Source organism: Pleurodeles waltl, chromosome 4_1 (assembly GCF_031143425.1).
Source record: "Pleurodeles waltl isolate 20211129_DDA chromosome 4_1, aPleWal1.hap1.20221129, whole genome shotgun sequence".
Classification (NCBI taxonomy): domain Eukaryota; kingdom Metazoa; phylum Chordata; class Amphibia; order Caudata; family Salamandridae; genus Pleurodeles; species Pleurodeles waltl.
Window position 1 is genome coordinate 191,670,475 of NC_090442.1, and position 20,430 is coordinate 191,690,904.

Genomic DNA, 20,430 nt, shown 5'->3' on the forward strand with positions numbered 1-20,430 from the left:
TTTCCCATCAAAGGGGAGAGCTAGTAAGTTCTGTTGAACTTCAGGCTTAAAACCTAGCACCCTTAGCCAGGCACGTCAGCTAAGAAGCAGGCTTGAACTAATGCCCCTAGCTGCTGTGTCAGCTGCAGAGGGCATACTGTAGAGTTGGGTTTGATATAAGATTATCCTCTGAGGCAACCTGATGCACCCTTTTTCGTGCTCTTCGGGAAGATGATGGAGACCATCCATCGTCTCCCAGTGGACCCTATCATAGCGCAATAAGAGACCAATGAAGTTTGTGATGCTTCAGTGGTTAGCACATTGTGCAGCCACTCTCTTACCCACAGTGACTATCTTCTTACACTCCTTATCTGGTGGGGGCTCCTTACCAAATGTCTGAGACTTTGCTCTTTCATGAGGTGTGGCAACCACTTCATTTGGTGAAGGCTATTTTTTTTCTTTTAATCAGCCCTGGGAATGATCACTCTAGTCCTAACAGGGTCGGTGAAACGGTCATGAGTGTGCCTCAGCAAACCCTTCAGCACTGGCAAATATTGTGCAGAGCACCGATTGGACAAGAGAGTTTTGAATAATAAAAAACCTACCTCTAGAGCAGTGGTTCCCAAACTTTTATGACCCGTGGCTCCCTTGACCTACTGGCCATTAACCGCAGCTCCCCGTTAAGTCACTTTCTTTTTTTAATCGGTGTGGGGGGGGGGGGGGGGGGGGGGGGGGGGATGTGAGCCAGGCCTCAGGAGCCCTTACATTTTTCTCCCTGAAAATAATTGTGATGAAGCTGATAGAGCTTCTGTGACAGGGACTTGTCTTGAGTGACTGAGTACGCACTGCCAGTAACCTGATGCGCGCAGGCCAGTGCACAACATTTATGTCACACTCTGCCTGCCATAGTGCTTTCCCCTTGCTCCTGGCAGGTTAAAAAAAAAAACATAATTTTTTATATCTGACCCTGCAGCACCACCCACACTAGCAAATCCCACACGACAACAGACCTGATTCTGGCATCAATGGGAGAAATACATTCAATCCTATTTGTTTGTTTTTTTAACCTCCCACTTTCGGCTTAAATTTTGGCATGTATGTGATTCCATGATTACCTGCTTTTCCCGAGCAGCCGAAGAACATGGAACGCAATACCACTTCATCACTGTCCTGATTGTGCCTGGCCCTGCCTAAGCATACACGCTCATTATTTATTAGGCAAAACATCAAGTGCTGGTCCACACCATTCCAGGCGCGGACAGGTGTGGCTTCCATATCTCCCCCCACCTGGCATTCCCACATGTGTTACTGGGGGTCACAAATGCACTTTACAAAAACCTAACAAGTTTGATTTATTTACACTGCGATTCTTTATTTTTCATACTAACATACGGCTCTGTTCTAAATGTACTGTCTATAGAATGGAGCCGTACAGTAGTATGAAAGAGAACGAATCACAATGCAAATAAATCAAACTGGTTAGGTTTTTGGAGAGTTATGATGTAAATTGTAAAATTTATAATGTTTGATTTGTTTCCACTGAGGTCTTTCTCTTTCATATTACCGTGCGGCTTTGTTAGCTGTATGGTAGTATGAAAGAGAAATACTTGCAGTGAAAGCAGTTCTCAATTTGAGACCGTGTTTTCCGGTGGGGGGCACCAGTACTTATTTTTTAGGGCCGGCATTTAGTTTTCGGCATCAGGCATTTACTGCATTCAAAGGACACATATGGGAAGGACAAAGGGCAGGGAGAGGCTGTGAATGGATTAAAGAGGTCCAAGATGGCTTTAGGATTACGCTGCCTTAGTATTCTATGCTTGCACATTTAATTGCAGCAGTCGCATGTTTCAGCACCAGCACGTTTTTATTTACAAATTAAGCACGGAGTGGAAACAAATGAACTTGATTGGTTTTATCATTTACAACATATCACTGCACAAACCTAACACGGTTGATTTCTTTGCACATTGATTCTTTCTTTTTTATACTTACTACCGTATGGCTCCGTTCTAACTGTAACATGGAGCCGTGCCGTAGTATGAAAGAGAAATAATAGCAGTGCAAATAAATCAAACTTGTTAGTTTTTTGCAATGTTAGAATGTAAATTGTAAAACCCATCAAGTTTGATTTGTTTACACTAAGTCTTTCTCTTTCATACTACCACGTGGCTTTGTTAGCTGTATGGTACTAAGAAAGAGATTCGCGGAGGAAACACAAACTTGCTGAGTTTTACAATTTATAACGTAATATTGCAAAAATCTAACAAGTCTGATTTATTTGCACAGTGATGCTTTCTTTTTCATGCTACCGCACGGCTAGGTTCTAAACGTAGCGTGTCTTTAGAATGGAGCCGTGCAGTAGTATGAAAGAGAAAGAATCGCAGTGCAAATAAAATCATACATTTTAGGTTTTTGCAATGTTACGATGTAAATTATAAAACCCATCATGTTTCATTAGTTTCCACTGCTAGTCTTTTGCTTTCATATTACTGTGAAGGCATTTCCAATGTTCACAAGAAGTGCGCATTGCCCCTGGTGAGTTCTGACAGCGCACCGGGGTACCACAGCACACACTTTGGGAAACACTGCTCTAGAGGCTTATTACACAGAGGTACCTTATGGAATGTAGCCGCTCTAGTTATGAAGTCATGATAAGTTGTATCTTCCGCTTGGGAAGGTCTAGCTGGGTATCGATCTGGGTCCGAATTATTATCAGGTGGGTCTACTTCATAAGAGTCCCATGGTGAAGGAAAGTGACTCTTGACATGGTCACTGTAGGAAAGTCACTCTTTTTGCCATGGTTACCCCTAATTTTTGCCTGTCATCAGTGTGCTTAGACTGTTTTCACTGGGATCCTGCTCACCAGGACCCCTAGTGATTGTGCCCTCTCCTCTAAATGTGGTTGCCTTGGTACCCTTTAAACCCCACATCTGGCATACTGGTGTACCCCTGTAAGTCCCTGGTACCTGGTACTTGGGTACCCAAGGCATTGATACACCGGGGGTCCCCACATGGGCTGCAGCATGTATTATGCCACCCATCGGAGCCCATGCAAACTGTGTCTGCAGGCCTGCCGTTTGCAGCTTGCATGAAAAGGTGCATGCGTCCTTTCACTGCTGGTCACTGCACCAGGTCACTAAGTCACTCCTATGGTAGGCCTGTAGGAAAGTCACTCTTTTTGGCATGATTACCCCCACTTTTTGCCTGTTTATCAGTGTGTCTAGACTGTTTTCACTGGGAAAGCACACCAAGTAAAAGGGAGTGACCATTACCCTGTCCATCACCGCCCCAGGGGTGGAGCCCAGAGCTCCTCCAGGTGGCCACTTGATTCTTCCATCTTGGAAACACGATATGCAGTGGCCCCTGGGAGCATCTGGTTGGTCAGGACAGGTGACTGACATCAGTGCCCCCCTCTGATAGATGGTCACCCTGCAAAGTGACCAAGCACTCTGTTAGGGCTATTTAGGGACTCCTTTACAGGTGGGCCCGAGATTCAGCGTGCAAGACTCCACCAGGACTCCTCCACATCGACCTCTTCTGCTCCTGGCCACCAGAACCGCTGCTGGACTTTACAGGAACCAAACAAGAATGCAATTCCTGAGACAACCTCGCCTGGCAACATTGTTTCTTTGGCTTCTTCCAGTATTTGCAACATTTCCTCGGCTGTGCATCATCTGGAGTTGGCAAGACTTCTTCTGCACCAATAAAGTAAAAAAGGAATCTCCCTTGGAGTGAAGCAGTCACTCCCCTGCATCCACAGACACCTAAGGCAACAACGTCCAGTTGCTGAGATCTGCTCTACACGTGGTGGGCCTGAGTGGTCCTCTTGGTCCTCTCTGCCCCCTGTCCATTTTGGGAGAAGGTGAGCCCTTGCCTCTCCTTGCAGGATAGTACCCTTGGCACCGTGACTCTTGCAGCAACCAAAGTTGGACGACTCCTGCTCCACGGGATCTTCAGGCTCCAAGTAGCCCCGACCTTCAGCACATCATCCTTCCAAGGACAGTCTCTCCTCTGCTGCTCCAGAGACATTGGACTCCTCTCCATGTGTGCTGACCGGGCCTCACTGCAACCTACTGTGCCTGCTGCCAGTGGGTTGCCTGTGGGGGCTGCAACTGCTTCTGCTGGCTCGTCTGACTGCTGAGGGTCTGCCTGGAATCCCCTTCAAGGGTCGAGTCCCCTGGACCTTGCTGGTCCTCTTCAGCTCTGTAAATCCTCTTATGCCAAGATTTGCACTTGCCAAGGCTTGTTGGTGGTCCTCCTGGCCGCTGGACCATCTGCGACCCGGCAACCAACGTGGTACAGCTTCTGCATGACTTCAGGGACTCCTCTGCAGCTCCTGTGCTCCACAGCTAACCTTTATCTTCCACAGTTGACAAGGATCTTCTCCCACAAAAGGGTGGGCAGTGGCTCCTGCCCCACCTGGACACACTCCTGCATGGACTGGACTCTGTCCCCTTCTTTTGTAGGTCCTCTTCATCCAGAATCCACAGTTGGGCTCCACTGGACTGGTTCTGTTTTTGCAAACTTCCTTTTTCCAAATCCCCTTGTTAGCCTATAGGAAGACCAGGTAACTTACCTCTGCTCTCCTGGTCACTAGGGGTCATCTAGGTACTTACTTCTGAGGGTATCAAGGTCTACCAGCTCCCTACTAACTACTCCACGTCCTTGGGTGGGGAACCTGACTTCACACTACACTATTTTAGCATATGGTTTGGCCCCCCCTATAGGGCCCTAGCTATTCTGATATTTACCAATATTTGTTGTTTTTTTATGCTAATTCCTAATACTTACCGTGTGTATATATAATGTATACTTGCCTCCAGATGGGGGTCTGCCTATAGCAGTGGTCTTCAAACTTTTTAATGCCGCGCCCCCCCAGTTGAAAAATAAAAATCATTGGGCCCCCCCTCAGAATTTTTCACAATTATTTTTGAAAGATGGCAATGTTTAAATAGGTCTAAACCTATTTAAACATTGCAGTTATGTACTGTTACCTTCTTAAAACTGCAATAACATGCTTCTGCTTAAAACAAAGGCATGTTATCTGTATAATATTTCTTTTGGCCAGAGTTTGGCGCCCCACCTGGGATCACTTGAGGCCCCCCAAGGGGGGCCCACCCCCCAGTTTGAAGACCTCTGGCCTATAGTAATCTAGTTCAGTGTTAGAGTATTGACATAGCTTTATTTTTGCAACACTGTGTGGTCCCTTCCATGTGAGATAAGTTGTTGTGTGACTATTGTGGTATTGCAAGTGCTTTACACTCCTCCTAGAGAAGTCTTGGCAGCTCACCACAGCTACCACTAGAGAGCCCTGGCTTCCTAGACACAGTCCACTAATTAATAAGAGTTGTCTGGACCTGTTAGAAGGTGTAAACGCCATAGGTGTCCACCACACACCAGGCCAGCCTTCCTACAGCCACCCCCCCACTTTTAGCCTGGTTTCTGGTGCAATTTCGACTTTCGATTTCAAACGAAAATACTTGCAGGCCTCACGGGTTGTCTCCTCGTGTTAAGGGGACAAGCACACCTGGTGTAAATCATTGTGTGGGAACTTGGCGTGGCAAGATGGGCAAAAACAGAAAGGAGTCCGTTCAAACCCCAAGCGGGCATCTCAGAGTGAATGTTTACGAGAAATAGCTCCCTGAAGGGTGAAGGCCAGATAGGGCCGTGGCCGAATGGAAAAACCCAGACAAATTTGATTTGTTATAACAAAGACATAGGGATCAAGCCGCGATCGAGAACAATACAGACGGTACCAAAGGAATAACTGACGACAGTGTCGAACTAGATGGTGGAAGAAAACAATCTAACAATGGAGTCGGTGACCATGCACATTGCTAGTAGGAGTCTTACCTCGTGACTTCAAAAACAACTTGCACATATCAGAGCCTAACACTAGATGGAGGGTTTACGCTAAGCATGGGTGTCTACAGTCACACATGCCTCAAACAGGTTTTCTTTTTCTTTCAGACATGTTCCATTCTAACATTTCTAGATGCCTCATCAGATCCTATGCACTTGCTCCATTTGACTGAAGAGATAAAGTGGAATGCAGGTTTGCCCACGTGCACTTCACTTTGTGTGCCCCCGCCCCTACTTCCACACTACCAATCAGAAAAAGGTTCCTACTGAAGGGTAATTTGACTCTTCTCCAATACCCACTAGAAAATGATGTTCAACTTCCCTACAGCCGTGGAAGTATGCTTTCCCACTTTAAAAAAAATATTTTTTACAAAGTTGTGTAGTATTTATTTCTTCAATCTAATATCTAGCTCCTTCCTCCCTGCATATAATGAAAATGTCACTTACCCAGTGTACATCTGTTCGTGGCATCAGTCGCAGTAGATTCGCATGTTCTGCAATAGCTCGCCATCTGGTGTTGGGCCGGAGTGTTACAAGTTGTTTTTCTTCGAAGAAGTCTTTCGAGTCACGGGACCGAGTGACTCCTCCTTTTGTCTCCATTGCGCATGGGCGTCGACTCCATCTTCGATTGTTTTTCCCCGCAGAGGGTGAGGTAGGAGTTGAATTGTAGTAATAGTGCCCATGCAATGGAGTGACTAAGTATGCACCTATTTAAGGTTGAGATGATACATATATAAATAATTGAAGGTAACTTCCAAACTGCTACAGGCTCCCGGGGAGGCGGGTGGGCACATGCGAATCTACTGCGACTGATGCCACGAACAGATGTACACTGGGTAAGTGACATTTTCAGTTCGATGGCATCTGTCGCTGTAGATACGCATGTTCTGCATAGACTAGTAAGCAGTTATTTCCCCAAAAGCGGTGGATCAGCCTGTAGGAGTGGAAGTAGTCTGAAATAATGTTCTTAATACAGCTTGACCTACTGTGGCTTGTTGTGCGGATAACACGTCTACACAGTAGTGCTTGGTGAATGTGTGAGGCGTAGACCATGTGGCTGCCTTACATATTTCTTGCATTGGGATGTTTCCTAGAAAGGCCATGGTAGCACCTTTCTTTCTGGTTGAGTGTGCCCTTGGTGTAATGGGCAGCTGTCGTTTAGCTTTAAGGTAGCAGATTTGGATGCATTTAACTATCCATCTGGCTATACCTTGTTTTGAAATTGGGTTTCCTGCATGAGGTTTTTGAAATGCAATAAAGAGTTGTTTAGTCTTTCTGATGTTTTTTGTTCTGTCAATGTAATACATCAATGCTCTTTTGACATCTAATGTATGTAGTGCCCTTTCAGCTACGGTATCTGGCTGTGGAAAGAACACTGGAAGTTCCACTGTTTGATTTAGATGGAACGGTGAAATAACCTTTGGCAAAAATTTAGGATTGGTCCTTAGGACGACTTTATTTTTGTGTAGTTGTATAAAAGGTTCCTGTATAGTAAACGCCTGAATCTCGCTTACTCTTCTCAGGGAAGTAATGGCGATGAGAAATGCCACCTTCCAGGTTAGGAACTGTATGTCGCAGGAGTGCATGGGTTCAAAAGGTGGACCCATAAGTCTAGTTAGGACAACATTTAGGTTCCATGAAGGAACAGGTAGTGTTCTTGGTGGTATAATTCTCCTAAGGCCCTCCATGAATGCTTTAATGACTGGTATTTTATATAGGGAAGTTGAATAGGTAGTCTGCAGGTATGCAGATATTGCTGCAAGGTGAATCTTAATGGAAGAGAAAGCTAGGTTAGATTTTTGTAAGTGAAGCAGGTAACCCACTACATGTTCTGGAGTTGTGTGTAATGGTTGTATTTGATTAATATGGCAGTAGCAAACAAACCTCTTCCATTTACTTGCATAGCAGTGCCTGGTGGATGGCCTTCTTGCTTGTTTTATGACTTCCATACATTCTTGGGTAAGTTGTAAGTGCCCGAATTCTAGGATTTCAGGAGCCAGATTGCTAGATTCAGCGATGCTGGATCTGGGTGTCTGATCTTTTGGTTGTGCTGTGTCAACAGATCTGGCCTGTTGGGCAATTTGATGCAGGGTACCACTGATAGGTCTAGCAGCGTTGTGTACCAGGGTTGCCTTGCCCAAGTTGGTGCTATCAATATGAGTTTGAGTTTGCTTTGACTGAGTTTGTTTACCAGGTAAGGAAGGAGAGGGAGAGGAGGAAAAGCGTAAGCAAATATCCCTGACCAGTTCATCCATAGGGCATTGCCTTGGGATTGTTTGTGTGGGTATCTGGATGCGAAGTTTTGGCATTTTGCGTTCTCCCTTGTCGCAAACAAGTCTATCTGAGGTGTTCCCCAGAGTTTGAAATAAGTGTTCAGAATTTGGGGGTGAATTTCCCATTCGTGGACCTGTTGGTGATCTCGAGAGAGATTGTCTGCGAGTTGATTTTGTATCCCTGGTATAAACTGTGCAATTAGGCGAATTTGGTTGTGAATTGCCCAATGCCAAATTTTTTGTGCTAGCAGGCTTAACTGCGTGGAGTGCGTCCCCCCCTGCTTGTTTAGATAATACATTGTTGTCATGTTGTCTGTTTTGACGAGAATGTATTTGTGAACTATTATTGGTTGGAAAGCTTTTAGTGCTTGAAAAACTGCTAGAAGTTCTAGGTGATTGATATGCAGTTTTGTTTGATGCACGTTCCATTGTCCTTGTATGCTGTGTTGATCGAGGTGTGCTCCCCACCCTGTCATGGAAGCATCTGTTATTACGTATTGTGGCACTGGGTCTTGGAAAGGCCGCCCCTTGTTTAAATTTATGTTGTTCCACCACAGAAGCGAGAGGTAAGTTTGGCGGTCTATTAACACCAGATCTAGAAGGTGACCCTGTGCTTGAGACCACTGTGATGCTAGGCATTGTTGTAAGGGCCTCATGTGCAGTCTTGCGTTTGGGACAATGGCTATGCATGATGACATCATGCCTAGGAGTTGTAATACCATCTTTGCCTGTATCTTTTGTGTTGGATACATGCGTTGTATGATGGTGTTGAAATTTAGAATTCTTTGTGGACTTGGAGTGGCTACTCCCTTTGATGTGTCTATTATGGCTCCTAGGTATTGTTGTACCTTGCGCGGCAGAATGTTGGATTTTGTAAAGTTGACGGTGAACCCGAGTTTGAAGAGGGTTTGTATGATCTGATTTGTGTGATTTGAGCACTGTATGAACGAATGGGCCTTGATTAGCCAGTCGTCCAAATATGGGAACACATGTATTTGCTGCCTTCTTATGTGTGCAGCGACTACCGCTAGACATTTGGTAAAGACTCTTGGTGCGGTTGTTAATCCGAAAGGCAGTACCTTGAATTGGTAATGTATTCCTTTGAATACAAACCTTAGGTATTTCCTGTGCGATGGGTGTATTGGTATATGGAAATAAGCATCCTTGAGGTCTAAAGTTGCCATGTAGTCGTGTAGTTTTAGCAATGGCAATACTTCTTGTAGTGTGACCATGTGGAAGTGGTCTGATTTGATGAAAGTGTTCACTACTCTGAGGTCTAGGATTGGTCTCAGTGTTTTGTCCTTCTTTGGTATCAGAAAGTACAGTGAGTAAACTCCTGTGTTTATTTGTGTGTTTGGCACTAATTCGATTGCATTCTTTTGCAATAGTGCCTGCACTTCTATCTCCAGGAGATTGGAATGGTGTGTTGTTAAATTTTGTGCTTTTGGTGGTATGTTTGGAGGGAATTGTAGAAATTCTATGCAATAACCATGTTGGATAATTGCTAGAACCCAAGTGTCTGTAGTGATTTCCTCCCATGCTTTGTAATAATGACCTATTCTTCCCCCCACTGGTGTTGTGTGGAGGGGGTGAGTGACCTGTGAGTCACTGTTTAGTAGTAGGGGCTTTGGGGCTTTGAAATCTTCCTCTATTTCTAGGGAATTGCCCTCCTCTATATTGTCCCCGAAAACCTCCTCTATACTGTCCCTGGTAACTGGACGGTGTGGCTTGTGAGGTGCTGGCTTGTGTGCTTTGACCTGGAAACCCCCCTCGAAAGGGCGTTTTACGGAATGTGCTGTAATTCCCTCTGCTCTGCGGGGAGTAGAGTGCGCCCATGGCTTTGGCAGTGTCCGTATCTTTTTTGAGTTTCTCAATCGCTGTGTCCACTTCTGGACCGAACAGTTCTTTTTCATTAAAAGGCATATTGAGAACTGCTTGTTGAATCTCTGGTTTAAATCCAGACGTTCGGAGCCATGCATGCCTTCTGATAGTTACAGATGTATTAATTGTCCGTGCAGCTGTATCTGCAGCGTCCATGGAGGAGCGGATCTGGTTGTTGGAAATGGTCTGTCCCTCCTCAACCACTTGTTTTGCCCTATTTTGTAAGTCCTTGGGCAGATGTTCAATGAGATGTTGCATCTCGTCCCAGTGGGCTCTGTCATAGCGCGCAAGTAGTGCCTGTGAGTTCGCGATGCGCCACTGGTTTGCAGCTTGTGCTGCGACTCTTTTACCAGCTGCATCGAACTTGCGGCTTTCTTTATCTGGGGGTGGTGCATCTCCAGATGTGTGAGAGTTGGCCCTTTTCCTAGCTGCTCCTACAACGACAGAGTCTGGTGGCAGCTGTGTAGTGATGAAAGCCGGGTCTGTAGGAGGCGCCTTATACTTTTTTTCCACCCTTGGTGTGATTGCCCTACTTTTGACCGGCTCCTTAAAGATGTCTTTTGCGTGCCGGAGCATACCAGGGAGCATAGGCAGGCTTTGGTAGGAGCTGTGGGTGGAGGAGAGTGTGTTGAATAAGAAATCATCCTCGACCTGTTCTGAGTGGAGGCTTACGTTGTGAAATTGTGCTGCTCTAGCCACCACTTGAGAATACGCGGTGCTGTCTTCTGGTGGAGATGGCTTTGTAGGGTATGCCTCCGGACTGTTATCTGACACTGGGGCGTCGTATAGGTCCCATGCGTCCTGATCTTGGTCACCCTGGCTCATGGTGGTGTGAGCTGGGGAGTGTGATGGAGTTTGTGCTGGTGAGACGTTAATCACAGGCGGAGGAGAGGGTGGTGGGGTAACTCTTTTCACCACTTTTGGTTGTGGTGTCTGTTCCGTCTGGAACTCCAACCTTCTCTTTCTCCTAATGGGGGGGAAGGGTGCTTATTTTTCCTGTCCCCTGCTGTATGAAGATACGCTTTTGCGTATGGTCCACATCAGTTGCTTGCAGCTCTTCCTCAAACCTATGCTTCTGCATTTGGGAGGTTAGCGAGTGCTCTTCTGTATAAGAGCCTGAAGTTGGGTCGCTTGCAGTTTGTTTCGGCATCGAAACCCTGTCTGCGTGTTTTTTCGGCTCCGAGGTGACTCTTTTCTTTTTCGGGGCCGAAACCTCTCGGCGTCGATCTGTTTCGGTGCCGCTGTCTCGGCGTCGAGCCGTGTCGGCACCGGCATCTCGGTGTCGAGGCTTGTCTCCAGCACTTTCTCGGTCCCGAGAAGGCTGCGTGCCGGTGTCTCGACCGGAGTCGGACGATCTCGGCACTGTTTGGGCCTTTTTCGGTGCCGACGGGCGGTCACCGAATTTATGGGTCGAGCCATGGCCTGGTGGCAGTGGCGTCCCCTGGGCCTTGTAAATGTTCTTCTGAGTGGATTTCGACGTCTTACTCACGGTTTGTGTATCGTCGAATCCTTCGGAGTCTGAGTCTTGGATCGAGAAGGTACCTTCTTCTTCCTGTTCCTCGAACTCCCGTTGGGCTGTCGGTGCGGACGCCATCTGAAGTCTTCTGGCTCGACGGTCTCGGAGTGTTTTTCGGGACCGGAACGCACGACAGGCCTCGCAGGTGTCTTCGCTGTGCTCAGGTGACAGGCACAGGTTGCAGACCAAGTGTTGGTCTGTGTAAGGGTATTTATTGTGGCATTTGGGGCAGAAACGGAACGGGGTCCGTTCCATCGGCGTTCTTCAGCACGCGGTCGGGCCGACCAGGCCCCGACGGAGGATCGAAAAACTACCCCGAAGGGCACCGGAGCTCTTCGATCTTCGATGCGGTGTGGAATCTAAGTACGCCGATCCCGAACGCAACAATACCGACGAAAATCTTCCGAAATTAGCTAATTTTCCGTTCCGAAACTCGGAGCGACAGGAACACGTCCGAACCCGATGGCGGAAAAAAAACAATCGAAGATGGAGTCGACGCCCATGCGCAATGGAGACAAAAGGAGGAGTCACTCGGTCCCGTGACTCGAAAGACTTCTTCGAAGAAAAACAACTTGTAACACTCCGGCCCAACACCAGATGGCGAGCTATTGCAGAACATGCGTATCTACAGCGACAGATGCCATCGAACATATAGTTACAGCTATCCTCCCTCCTCCCACACAGCTAGTACTATAGATGTCCCAGTCTCTTACACAGCAGAGTTTAGCAGGGAAATGAAATCTCTGCAACTGTGTGCATAAGTACTGAACTCTCATTCAGGACGTGCGAAGTGAAGCATGCAAGAGCAGCAGAGCTCTTCAGCTACTTCCACTGCATTTCAGGTTTATACCTCAATTCGTATGGTGACAATTATTTCAGTCATCAGACATGGCCACCGTATTCACGGTTTTGGTGCTTTAAAGTTTTGATTACAAACTACTGATCATTAGTGCACAGAACAGTGAAAAAGTAAAGGTCAGCACTCATTCTGCGAGCAAATAAAGCAGAACAAAGATATTCACAGCAGACCTTAAGTTAGGTCATCTTTCATTCTGTTCCAACCTTCTATTAGATTACACATGGACATGACTGCTACCTTTAAAAGCCACGAAGGAATAGTCAAACAGACAAACATTGCGACCTTAAAAAAAGTCACCTCAAGCAGACTGATCTATTTGCAGCTCATCTTCAGTTTTTTTCCAACTGAATAATACAAGATTACTTTTGTTTCTACCATAAATTACCCCTTTCCTGAAAATCTGGTAACTACGAAGGTATGATCTCAGGCATGCCAAATCCCTGTCAACTCAATGAATGACATTATCCTTACCCTGCTTGCTGATACATGTCCTGGAACGGCCCCATACTTCCCCTTTGCTCCATCATGATGGCTTGAAAATGTCCCCTGTTCTCTTCCAGGCACCGATACATTGGGCCCTCATTAGCAAAGCCATTAGTCCGATTTGAGGTTTGACACTGAGATGGGTGGGTAGGCATTGATGATTGATATCCCCTAACATGGAAGGTACCTGATGGGTACTGAGACCCAAAAGAAGAGGCATGCACAGTGTCAACATGAGATCGAAAAGCAGTGCCGTTGAAACCCATCCCAGGGTTTGTCAGCCGAGTGTCAGCCAGAAACCTGCTAGTAGCCATTGTGCTCGGCCGCTTGGTGGCCACGGTCTGGTTATCAAGATCAAGAAATTCTTTGGGGCTTTCTGGCCTCTCGTCCGATTCTAGAGACTTCTCCTCTTCAGTTCCTAGATCTTGATTTTCCTTCGGCACAGCTTTGGGCTCCATGTCCGTCAAGTCTGGGGACAACAGAGCCATACTTGATAATTCACACCCTTGAAAAACAGTTGATGCCCCCTGGTTTGTAAAAGAGTCTCTGGAAGCAGGTGGGGACATAGCAGGCACATAACTGGCAGATGATGTTGGGTGTGATGCTGGTCTTCTCCAGTCTGTATAGCCCTGATTGTTTGGATAATAGAGAGGCTGCTGATAGTGATACGATGGCTGAGCATGAGGAAGAGGATGTGGTGGTCCCTGGTAATGAAATGGCATCCTTTGAGGTGGATACTGGGGAAAGACCCCAGGACGAGATGCAGGATGACTCTGGTGGCTCTGAACTGGGAAACGTTGCTGGTGAGATGATGGTGGCGGCTTCTCCATTCCGTGGGGGAAGGCCTGCAGTGTAGGGTTGATACGATAACCTTCAGCATTTGGAAGCTCACTGCCAGATGTGTAGATAGCAGGACCTTGTTTCAAAGAGGAATTAATCATAACAGGCTTTGGGTCTGTGCTAGTATTGTTTTCGTTCTGTTGAGTAGAAACTGCAGGAATTTCTGGAATGATCTTTCGATTGCCACCTGGAGACCTCATAAATTCAGCATTAGTAGAAGCAGTTGTAGCTTTCTCCCCCTTTCCATCACTGACACCTAGAGATCCACCACTAGGAGCAAAGGCTTCACCCTCTGCTGTGCTGCTATTCGACGCATGTTGTGGTGAGGTCCTGCCAAGCTCACTACCTGGCATACTGACATTCTTCCCTTGTGTATTTTTTGCAGCCTTTTTTTTCACTGTACGTTGTCCCTGTTTCTTTTTCTCAGATCCAGCTCCACTAGAAATCCTGCTGATGGACTCTCCCTGAGGAGGGGACATCAGTGGCGTAGGTGTTGTTTTGTCCAAGGCATCAATAATGGGAGCTACATTTCTTCCCTCTTGCTGCGGCTGTTCAGACTGGGAAGCTTTCATTTTTTCAATGTAAAAAGATAGGGAGTGCCAAGAAGGGAGGGAAGAAAAATATGTAAACAATTAGTCCACAGGTCATGACTTTACATCAAATAAACACACACAAAACAAAACGCTGAGCACTACACGCGGGTATTTTGTGAATATACTTTTGTGTATTTTAAGGCTTTCTAGTGAATAATCAGTACATTATTTGATGTAACCAGTCTTTCTTCATAAAGAGTCATGTGATTAATAGATGTAGTCAGTTACCCAGTTGCTAGCATGTTCAAAACCCTCACCTGTTGCAGAGGCAGTTGCTTTCTCAGGTGAAACTGCTCATAAAGCAACTATGCTGTTAAGTCTGCTTGCCAGAGGCATTTTCTCTAGAACTGCACACTGGCTGAATTTTTGATACATTTTCATTAAGCACAAGTGGTGAAGTGTGCCCTCCAACCATGACATTAAGGGGAAAAAAATTACCAAGACCTGTCTCAAGCCTGATGTGGACGTCCTGGAGTGCATAAGGTATAAAGAATAAGGAGGTCTACGAGAACCGCTTTGCTGCCTAAAATTGTTCATAGAAACAAATCTTCAACGGGAGAGCAACTGACTTGAAAACATTAGGTAGTGGTAAAGACACTGACACAGGTTCTATCTGGAATTTGGTTAACATGATAAATTAAGTTCCAAACCGAATGTGCTCAAATCTGTCTCCACTTTTGCACCCCTCTAAGGAGCAAACAACGAATGCTTCATTGGACAAATTAAAGATCGTACTTGGATTGCTTCTGTTGGCACCAAACTTGGTTAATTAACCAGCAAGAGTTAACCAGGATATATGCCTTAACAAGGAAGCTGGTTAAAATAGGAAAACATTCATGAGGGGAGGCTTGGAAATATTCCTTTCTAGGCAAAATAACTACAAAGGACCTTGCTTTTGCACCTACATGGAGATCATGTTTTGGCAGAATGCATGAGATTCACTGTATCCCACACACTTATATGAACACATGGTAAAATCTTGTGATTAAGTCCCAACACAATTACCTATAAAGTGTCTGCAACATCTGAATGCAATAGCTAATGAACAATATGTAGCTAAAACGGTCCCAGAGTTTTCTAACTTGATGTTTTAGGCAAATGGTTTCTCAATTAGTGAACCTCTTTTTTCATACTGAAACGTGACAGCTTTGCACAGGGATCAATAATGATTGGTGTAATGAAGCGTTATGATAAAGGCTAAGGAGAATGACTAGCTGTATTTGCAATATGAATTTAGAAATATAACTTTTATACCTGTAATTTCAGAATATCCTTTGATATAATTAGAAATGGTTTTGTTTTACGTATGGCAGCATTTAACTAGGAAATAAGCAATAAAGTAGCATCAGAAAATATAATGATCCTTTTATATCTGATAATGCATTTTATTCATTTATTGGTATAGTCTCTTCATTCCAATATTTCAAAAATTCTAAAAGGTAAAGCAATAAATCAACTTATGTTGCTACTATAAAGACAAAACTAAACAGGAGATAGAGGCAACTTGATCTAGATTCAAAATGCACTGCCAGGGATCTAGTAGATTAAACTCGTCTTCCCAACGACTATGGGCCGAGTAGGAAAATACCAAAGCAAAAATAAAAAAAAAAAACAGATTGTTCACACTTGTGTCTGCAACAGGTTCTTTGCAACATAGCAGATTATTGTGCTGCTAGTACTAAGCAAGATCTTTTATGAGTATGACATTTTGGTATAATCTTTTCCCACTTGCAATCTGCAGTGGAGAGACACAGTTTTCATATTTTTGAGAAGTCAATAAACTGTTACCTCCCATGGAAGACTAATTCATTCATAGAAAATGTTAGAGTAAATGACTTCTACTACAAAAATGGATGTTAACAGTTGGGTAATGTGCCACGCATACCAAATTCATGTTTTCCATTTAAAGATGAAAATCATGTCAAGCAGCCAGTGAGAACTGCAGAAATGCTGCTTTAAGCACATGGAACTGCGACAGGGAAGATGTGTAGATCTACCAACCTAAGACAAAGCAAGAGGCTCCAAACCTGGATAAACTAAATGCAAAGCTAACATCCTGGCTCCTAATTTTGCGGGATTGTTTTTGGTATTTTGCTAGAGTTAACATTTTTCCATCAGAACTTATTACCTTCGTTATTGCTCTTTGTGGAGGATAGGTCTAGCTGCAGATTCCTCACCTTAAGGATACACTCAGGCACCAAACCTGATCCAGAGATTTTGTCCAGCAATGTCCCCCATGCCTTGGTAGGTGGTGCCATGTGACTCTGCAATGACATTGCACCACCCCAAAGTGATGGATGGATGGGAGCAAAATATGAGTGCTACCCATTGTGTGCTCATATCAATTTCTTTCCTTTCTACTTCTGCCCCCTCAGACGTGGAGCACTCCCAACAAATCTTAGATGACAGTTTGCCAAAATCTAACTTGGACGGTATTATGATGTTCAGGATTCCACTCAGCAGAATGTGGAGGTGGAAGGGCAATGTGAAATCTACAGTTAAAGTTTCCACCTTAACTATTCACCAAAGGTATACAACTTGTTCTTCCGATGGATACTTTTACTGCAGATTACTCACCTTGAGAAAAGATAACGCAGTACCACCCCAAAGGGGGGGGTGTCTGGGGGTAGAATTGACCAGAAAAATCTTACAGGACCAAGCGGATCCTCCTGACACATCAGACTGCCCAGGAAGTAGTGTTAAATAGGTGTGTGCACTGATGCCTGTGTCGGGGCCTGGCAGATGTCCAGAATACACAACCCCTTTGCCAATACTATTGTACTGTAGTTGCATAAATAACGTGCTTACTATCCCCGGCGAGGCATTTTACTGAAAGGAGCATGCTACTCTAGAACCCAAGGGTAGTGGCTAATCCAGTGGTATTTTTTGGTTATTAGGATTAGTAATATGTTCTACTGGGTTGACTAGGGTATTAGCCCTGGTCAAACGCAGCCACAACTCTAGTCAGGGTAAGTGTGAGGCAAACCCTAAATCAACCTGTGCTCACCCTCTTGTAGCTTGGCACAGAGCAGTCAGGCTTAACAGAAGCAGTGTGTAAAGTATTTGTGCAACGCTTCAAACGAACACCACACAAAAAGATTCCGCACCAGCTTGGAAAATTCAGGAAAATGTAATAAATAAAACAAGACCAAAACAACGAAAATCCATTCAGTAGAACTGGAGTTATGAATTTCTAAAGAATAAACTGCAAAATAGTGCCTAAAAGCATAACGCACCAACCGTGTGGTTGCACTGAACGGGACAAAGTCAACAGTTCAAGCCTACTGCGATGGAGAGTAGGTCAGATACAGTCCTAGATTACTGTTGCTGAAGTTTTATCTTCTCAAGAATTGAGCCAAGAGTCCAGTTTGCAGGGAAGAAGTTTGCCAGGAGCAAGGAGAGCATCCAGGTAATGGTAAGTGGGCCGCAAGGAGCTGGCCAGGCATCACAGACGGGCTGGAGCCTCTCGGGCAGATGATGATTGCTGCACGAAGAGACAAAATTGAGGCTGTTTGTGCTGGATTTCCAGGTGAGCGATGAGGTTGCGGCGCCAATTGGCACATTCACAAAGAACCCAAAAGCTTGCCTTCCAGAGCTTAAAAACACTTTCAAGGGTCCAGGACCTGAGAGATGCCTCTTGGAGGTCAGCTCATTGAAGACGGTCCAGGCACTGTGGGGAGCTGGTTATGTCTCTGAGGCTTAGATCTGGAGGCCAGCAGACTAGCCCTTTTAGTCCTGGGTTGAAGATGGGTTCCAGGTCCAGTTCTTGCTCGCCAGGAAAAAGGGCAGCAAGTCAGCACAACAAGGCAGCAACTTTTTCAGAGTTGCAGTCCTCTCAGCAGCTCATTATTCGTTCTTCCTAGCAGAAAATCCACAGGTCCAGAAGTATAAAGACTTTCCTCTGAAGTGCAGAGCATCCTCCCACCCCCTACCTTCTCTGGCTCCAGACTCACTACAGGGGGGTATGCAGCCCTTTGTGTGGGGGACAGGTCACAGCCTATTAAAGTCACATCTAGGCTCTTATTATGTGTGGCTGTCTAGGGGGAAATACACAGTCTAGCTGTCGCCCACCACAGACATGTAATCAGTGACAGGCAGCAGGCACCAAATGGCTAAAGTAAGAAAATGCCAACTTTCTAGAAGTGGCATTTTCAGAATTTCAATTTAAAATCAGACTTCACTTAAGATTCCAGAGACACCAAACTTGGAAAGTCTTCATAATTGGGAATTACAGTTACAAAATGTAATAAAGTAATCTCAACGTTATCCTATGGGAGAAATAGGCATTGGAGTAGAGAAAAACGAAATTAAGAGTTTTTTACTACCAGGACATGTAAACGTAAAAGTACAAGGCCTGGTTTTTAAATACATTGCACCCTGCCCTCTGGGTTTTCCAGGGCCTACCCTCAGGGAGCATAGGTATTAAAAAAGGAAGGTTTAGGCCTGGCAAGAGGGTTACTTTACGAGGTCAAAATGGCAGTTCAAAACTGCACACAGGCTCTGCAATGGCAGGCCTGACACATGGTAAAAGGGCTACTTAGTGGATGGCAAAATCACTGCTGCAGGCCAACAAGTAATTTATTTACAGGCCCTGGGCACATGTAGTACACACACCGTGCTAGGGAATTATAAGTAAATTAAATATTCCAAGCCAATACCATTATGTTAAGCAGAGAGCACAGGCACTTTAGCACTGGTTAGCAGCAGTAAACTGCACAAAATCCTAAGGTCAACAAAAATGAATCCAGTAAAAATAAGAGAAGGAATGCAAAATGTTTGGGATGACCCTGAAGGAAGGGCAATTTTCCAAAACATTCCATGCATTTATTTAGTTTCTTTGTGGTATATTAAAACTAATGCCAATTAGGTTTGATCATTCATGGGGGAAATGTGATTTCAGGCAAATGCTTGGTGAGAAAGGCTGGTGGAGATTTGTATAGGTTTGCAGTGATAGAGTTTTTAAGGAGAGGTGGTGATATATGAAATGAGGTGTAAGTCATTTACAGAATTGCAATGAAATTAAAGCAGACAGGCATATGGGAGATTAGGGTAAACTTAGAAAGCATAGAGAGGATGGAAGGTACGGAGAGTGTCACTGAAGAAAGGACCAGAATCAATCAGAAGTAAGCCAATGTCAATGTTTCATCAAGGGTGACATGGTTGAAATTGGAGAGGCTACCCTGATGCTGGGTCTACTAAAAACTGAGATCCCACTGCAGGATCTGTATAAGCAATCTGGAGTTCAGGTTGAGGAAACTGCATGACCTTTAAAGGTGGGAAGTGATCACCACCATCACTTTTGTGAACATGAAGGATACAAACTGGAAGTGATCTGACCCCACCATGAACCCCATAGTCGCCTGTGGGACTGGAGGACGGTATAAGTGCCTTGCAAGTCCAGGACACCATCCAGGCTCCGGGGTTCGGAGCAGAATGAATCTAGGACTAGGTGAGCATCTTCAATTCCCTTTTCCCAGAAAAGCATTCAGTGGACAGAGGTCAAGTATAGGCCTGGGGGTTCCATCCTTTGGTACGAGCAATTAAGGTGTCTAGCACCCTTCTCCCTTCAAAGCTGCTTGATGACACTTTGTGCAACAAGACTGCGTAGCTGTCGAATTACAGTCGCTCTGATGAGGTGGAAAGCAGAGCAGAAAGGAAATGAAGATGAGGGTGTAGCCCATTTGTATTATTTGCAAGAACCATTTATCTCACATAATAGGTCTCCAGCCGGGAAGCACATGTTGTATTCTGCCACCACAGCCTGAGTGGGAAAGCTGAAGAAGCTTTGCAACTGCTGCAGCAGGGCAAGAAATGGTGGTAGAGGAGAACTGCTCGTGTGAAAGGTCCTGGCTGATGCTACAACCTCTGTCCCTAAAGTACTTGGCCTGCTGCTGCCTGTAGACTAGCACCATGGATTAACCCCTAAACTTTCTGTAATGTACTGAATTAACCTTGTACACAAGTACACTGCAAACAGTACCGTTTTATGCTGGGAAGGAGTACACTACACAATAGTCCACGACTTATCAGTGTACTGCACTCCATCCGTGCTAGGGAATTGCGGGGTACCTTTGTGGTACTAGATATTGAGAAGGCATGCTACACCATGGGATGAAACCATATGTCTGAGGTGTTGCAGAACAT

The 20,430-nt window shown here is 45.3% G+C and overlaps 1 protein-coding gene across 3 annotated transcripts in view; it reads right to left on the minus strand.

The window, feature by feature from the left end:
* CECR2 (CECR2 histone acetyl-lysine reader) overlaps nucleotides 1–20,430 on the minus strand; it is a 330,093-nt gene that overhangs the window by 19,700 nt on the left and 289,963 nt on the right. For all 3 annotated transcript variants that reach the window (XM_069228063.1, XM_069228062.1, XM_069228064.1), the window contains one exon: nucleotides 12,842–14,258. In XM_069228063.1, coding sequence (XP_069084164.1) covers nucleotides 12,842–14,258 — 1,417 coding nt within the window. The remainder of the gene's footprint in view (nucleotides 1–12,841; nucleotides 14,259–20,430) is intronic.